At 41.3% G+C, this 6,029-nt stretch overlaps 1 protein-coding gene across 1 annotated transcript; it reads left to right on the top strand.

Annotated features, from left to right (window-relative positions):
- The first annotated feature begins 2,544 nt into the window (after positions 1-2,544).
- Positions 2,545-5,823, top strand: znf648 (zinc finger protein 648). The gene is made up of 2 exons (XM_081380242.1): positions 2,545-3,103; positions 3,445-5,823. Exon 2 carries the CDS (start codon positions 3,502-3,504, stop codon positions 4,981-4,983), a length of 1,482 nt encoding a protein of 493 aa, XP_081236368.1. The 5' UTR covers positions 2,545-3,103; positions 3,445-3,501; the 3' UTR covers positions 4,984-5,823.
- The last annotated feature ends 206 nt before the right edge of the window (positions 5,824-6,029 follow it).

Raw genomic sequence — 6,029 nt, 5'->3', positions numbered from 1 at the left:
TTTGTATGTGATATTTGCAATTTAAACATTTAATAAATATATTTCCCCATAATATCATCAAAACACTTCACTTTGTTTAGTCCACAGGCTCAAATGTGTGCCTTCAATAGTTTTGTGCTAGTTAAATTCCTAGTTTATTCCCGTTTATTCCCATAAATTCTTGTTAATTCCCTTAAATTCCCATTAATTCCCATGGAAAGTTTCCATCTTTGAAAATTCCCATAATTTTGCAACCCTAATTCCGAGATATAAACTCGCAATTAACACGTTCAGGTGTGTTTAATTGGGTTTGTAGTAGCTGAACTCTGCAGGTAAGATGAAAAGGAAATGCCACCAAAGCTTTTCTGAAAGCAGTTAGTTCCCTTCAGAGATGCATTCATAGTTCATTCATCATACTTAAATTCATTTCCCTCAGCACTCGGTTGTAAAACCTCTCAATTCTTTTTGCCATGTTTTCACACAAAACAAAACTTACGCTGCATGCTGCACCTAACAAATGAGACATTTGCTAACTTAATGCTGGACAGTATTTACCGTGAGTTTTTCAAATCCGGATAATCAAATATGGTTTTAATGATAATTAGAATATTAAACTGTTATACTAACCGTAATGAATTGTATTGTGGTTTATCCCCAGATAGCAAAAATCATCTGGCCCAGATCTCAGTAGCACCTCAATGCAGTACACAAGATCCGAGGGGAGGAGTCGGATCTTATATAAGGGGTGGAGATTGGTAGGTTTAGGGGTGGAGATGGGTAGGTTTAGGGGTGGGTTTAGGGATCAGGGGGTGGAGACGGGTAGGTTTAGGTCTATGTAAGGTGGGAGGAGTTGGATTTTATCCAACTCCTCCCCCTGGATTTTATGCTCTGCATTGAGGACCATCTCCCAGATCTGGCCCAGATCTGGCCCAGACACTTCGTAAGTTCTGGGCCAGATCCCCGCAACGGACTCGGGCCGGTGTCTTTTGGCTGTCACCTGCTGTCTGGGTCCTCAAACTGGTAAGCGCTCAATCCTGGTCCTGGAGACCCATACAGCACTGCATATTTTGTATGTCTCTCTTATTAAACATACCTGATTAAAATCAAGCCAAGCGTGCCACACGAGTCCTGAAAAGTGAAGCCAAAGCATCTCGATCGCCACCAGGTGGCTGGATGCAGTATAGGTCATAAACCCCGCCTTCTCTATGTAACGTAAAGAACGTGATACAAACTAAACAATCAAATTACACTTCAAATAATTTCTTCCAAAGATGGTTTGTGACATTTTAGACAGATTTTATCACACTGATGTTAGTTCAAGTGTTCATTCTTTAAATAAGTTTGGTTTTTGTTAGTTATTTGATGCTATAAAAATGGGGATGTGACGTCATGATTGACAGCAGAGATTGACAGCTTCTCTGAGTGAAGTAGTCACTGAGGCACCAACAGACTTTTTTCGGGATCTTCGGGAAGAGATTGGAGCTTAAACTTTAATTTCATTTCCATAACTGTTTATTTAACACCTACATAAACTGTACTAACCAATTCTGCGGGAGTTTGGGCCTTGATATCGCGGCTCCACTTCGCGCTGACTACTGTGCAGACTCAAGACCCAAGATGTCAGCGCCATATTGAGACACTGGATACCTAAGCACTCGCAGTCTTCCGACGAGTCTGCATTTTTGTGAATATTGGGACACTGGTGGCTTCAATTAGGCCCTGTCCCAAATGTCACCCTAGCACTCGTGGTCTTCCTACGAGTCCGCACTTTCGTGACGTAACACCGCTTTGACTGTCGGAAAGAAGTCTGCTGCAGAGCTCGCATCAGTGCGACCTCAGCAGAAGTGCGCATCAAGGGCACATATCGACCTCACAAGCACCCTTCTGAAACCTAAAATGACAAATGGGACACCCTATGGTCTCATGGACTTAACGGACATGCGCACGCTGCAGCCATGATAAGTCCACAAGACCGAAAGTGCATATGAAGTGTGCCATTTGGGAAAGGGCCTTACTACAGTGGAAGAGAGTGCATCTATGATATAGATCATCAGCTCAATAGGAATTGAAATTTGTCAGAAAACAGAGACATAAAATGTGTAGTGCTGTGGGTCTCCAGGACCAGGATTGAAAATGACTCTTGTAAATCTGTAGTGACCTCTAGTGAGGGTTGGCAAACACTGCTGTAGAAAGCAAGTCTCACTGTCAGGCTTCCCCTGCCAGTGCATTTGCACTGATTGAACCTTAAGCAGCAAACAGGTGTCTGGTTCTGGCTGCTCTACAGCATGTTCTCTTCTTCTCATATTTCCTCTGACTCTTAATTTTTTTATCTATATGCACTGCTGCTGGACATGTATCAGGTTGTTAGTTATGTCTTGCATCAGCAGGTTATTCCTGTTCCTAATTCTCTCACTCAATAATTAGTAGAAATATTTAGATGCTAATTAAATTAACTAAAGAATGTAGAAGATGGACACATCTCCTCAGTCAGACAAAAACTGCCTTACATACTTAGAAAATGTAAAATAAATAAATAAATAATGCCACAGTGAAAATTTACCTGTGAACATCAAACATAGAAACTGCTATTAGAGATAGTATATAGTATAAGCTGGATGTGTGTGTGTGTGTGTGTGTGTTCACCACTCACTTACGTGTGTGCACTTTTTTAGATTAGTTAAATGCAAATTCCGAGTATGGGTTACCATACTTGGCCTTCACATGTCACTTAAATGGCTTGTACTTTTAAAAATATTGGAAATGATTGCATCATACTTTTGCAACAAAAAACAAACAAAAAAAGCTATATACTCTATAGTGGTTAAATATAATCCCGGTGGATTGTAATCACATCTATGTATGTATGTTATGTGCTGTTCCCCGTGAAATATCTTGTACCTCACGCCTGTCATGGGTGAAAGGGTCATTGAGCTGATCTTTCCCCACAGCAAATGGTTTTGCTAAAGTGCTGACCACTGCAGGAATATGTTGCACTCCCCCATGTGAAGTGTAAGCTCTGGCTCCTCCTATGGTATTCTAAACGTCTGCCTAAAATCCACCATAAAGAGGAAGTGCATTAATTGCTCTCTTTGAGATCAGCATTGGTGGACTTGTTGCTGCCAAGGTAAGAGACTCTTTGCATGTGTAGAATAGTTGAACGTTTCTTTGGAGTGCACACTATGCACTATGACAGCTGATAATAAAGTCTTGTTCTTTGCTGGCTCAGGACTGCGTAGCTCTAAGATCAAGACGGTCTACTGGATGGTCTCCCAGTCAATATAATTTATACTGGATATCATTACTCTCAAATCCAGAGTTAATTCATAGCCTAAAATAAGGCAAACAAGAGCCTCTTAGAATTGAATCTGCTGTACAATTGATTATAATTGATTGACAATATGATTATGAATTATAAAATTGAGATCAACTGTATTTATAATAATATTATACTGTTATTTTTGGCAGGCATTGCAAACATAGATTATTTCTATTGGCTAATAAAGGTCAATGCACTAAACTACAATGGCTAATATGAATGACCTGTGGAATCCAGCAGCTTTAAAAGATAATGCCTACATATCAAAACGAAGTATTAGAAAGATTCTCATCAGCAAGAGGCATTATCTGCCTAAGGAGAGTAACATTGCAGACACCATGAAAATGAGCCTTAATCTACATACTGAAGAGGATATCAGCACTTCTACCAGTTGCGATGAAAGAAAAAACAATAAGACGAGAATCCAAGAGATGATTACTAAAAATCCAAGAACTGAAGCTTCATGCCACCTTCATGTGAAAAGTTCTGAACAATCCTCTGGAAAGGAAAGGAGAGTGGATGAAGCTGACGTGGAGGCTGAGTCTGGATCTGACTATAAGTCCCAACTGAATCATGAGCGCTTGGAAGCGACCAGCATCACCAACGTGAAGGTGAATAAGAAGGTGGATATCACTACTCCATGTGAACTGGCTACGGATCCAAGAAAGCAGCATGAAGTTGCGGCTGACAAATGTGAGGAGGAGGGAAACGTAGCGGACAACCTGAAATCTTCACAGAAGCAGGTTTTAAGAAATCAGGTAGTGTTTGCGACCATTAAGAAGCGAGGAATGGAGGGAAACACGGAAAACCGTCCATACAAGTGCACTTACTGCAACTGGGCTTTCAAAAAATCCAGCAACCTGTTGAGCCACATCGATACTCACCGCGGTCTTAAACCACACGTTTGTGACTTGTGTGGGAAGGCCTACTCGCACCAGGGGACTCTTCAGCAGCACAAGCGGCTACACACGGGCGAAAGACCTTACCAGTGCCCGTTTTGTGAGAAAAGCTACATTTGGTCCTCTGACTTCCGCAAACACATCCGAACGCACACCGGAGAGAAGCCATACATCTGTGAGGAATGCGGCAAGGACTTTGTGCGCTCCTCTGACCTGCGGAAACACGAGCGCAACATGCACACCAACAACAAGCCGTTCCTCTGCAAGCAATGTGGCAAAACCTTCAACAAACCCCTGTCTCTTCTCCGCCATGAGCGTACGCATTTGGGCGAGAGGCCATTTGTTTGTCCGGAGTGCGGGAAGGCATTTGCCCTGGCCAGTCGCATGACGGAGCACAGGAAAATCCACAGCGGAGTGCGTCCCTTCGCCTGCTCTATTTGCTCCAAAGCTTTCACTAAGTCCTCCAATCTCACCGAACATCTCACAGTTCACAGTGGAGTGCGGCCACACAAGTGCTCAGAATGTGGGGTTGCATTCGCTGTGGCGTCCCGACTTGTGCGACACCAGCGTATTCACGCAGCTGTGCGGTCTTACCACTGCCAGCGGTGCGATATGTCATTTGGCCACCTTGCAGCACTCAAGAGGCACGAGAAGCAGCATGGGGAAGGCATGATCTTTGTATGTGGGCAGTGCAGTAAATCTTTCCCTCAGGATTCCCTGCTCACAGAACACATGCAGAGCCACGCTAATGCTAAAACTTGCGTTCCTACCCATTTCACACTGAAGTAACTGGAAGACTGTAAGTTAGACTGGGATATTTTCTATCTATCTATCTATCTATCTATCTATCTATCTATCTATCTATCTATCTATCTATCTATCTATCTATCTATCTATCTATCTATCTATCTATCTATCTATCTATCTATCTATCTATCTATCTATCTATCTATCTATCTATCTGCCTGTCTGTTTGTCTGTCTATCACAATTCATCATACAGTGTATCACAATTCAGCCATAACAACATAGTTATATTTAGCTAGGATTGAAAAACAATTTAAGACGTATCTATTTTTACAAGTGTTAAATGCAGGGAATGGTGGGGACCACCGTCGAAAGGCTTGGATTTCAAATAAATCACTGTGTATATTTCTAGCAAAAAAAAAAAAAAAAAAAAAACACTCTGTAACCACACTGGTGACCCATTTGTAACATGTTAATGGCACTTGATGGCCTCTTGTCGACCAAGGCAGAATCTGTGTGTGTGAGAAACAGAAAGTAAGGTGGGATATGTTGAATTCTCAGTGGTGAAACAAGCATGGTGCTATTTTAAGTTTCAAGATATGTTGTTAAAAGCTAAAAGATATTACTATGTGATATAGTACTATTTTTTGGTATGAAATGTATGCAGCAGGGAAACATGTATTTTGAGGTTGGTACATGTTATATGATGAATTAAATTAATTATAAAACTGTTACCTCTTCTTTTATGCTGCTAAAATCACTGACTTAAATGAGATTGTGTTGTATAAAATTGAATATGAATGTCATTACCATTACAAATAAAAATGCTTTTTTCTTCATTACAAAATGTCACACCAGACAGACTAAATAAAATCTAGTATCATTTAGGATTCATGTCATTTTTATGTGTGAAATGTGGTTTTGGAGACACGAGAGGGTGTTGTAATAGTGATTCATTCCTGTTGTTGGCTCTGTATGTCTCTCTTGAGTACACGAGACCTAATTCCCAGAGTGCCTCTTCTGGTAACATTTGTCGCTTTGCTGCGAGACCTGCTCACTCATGGTAAAAGAAGATGGCACTCATCTGGT

Source organism: Scardinius erythrophthalmus, assembly GCF_964197995.2.
Source record: "Scardinius erythrophthalmus genome assembly, chromosome: 12".
Taxonomy (NCBI): domain Eukaryota; kingdom Metazoa; phylum Chordata; class Actinopteri; order Cypriniformes; family Leuciscidae; genus Scardinius; species Scardinius erythrophthalmus.
This window is presented reverse-complemented; position numbering and strand designations above follow the sequence as displayed.

Coding starts and splice junctions, on each gene's coding strand:
- znf648 (XM_081380242.1), top strand. CDS start 3,502: ATGGCTAATATGAATGACCTGTGGAATCCAGCAGCTTTAAAAGATAAT.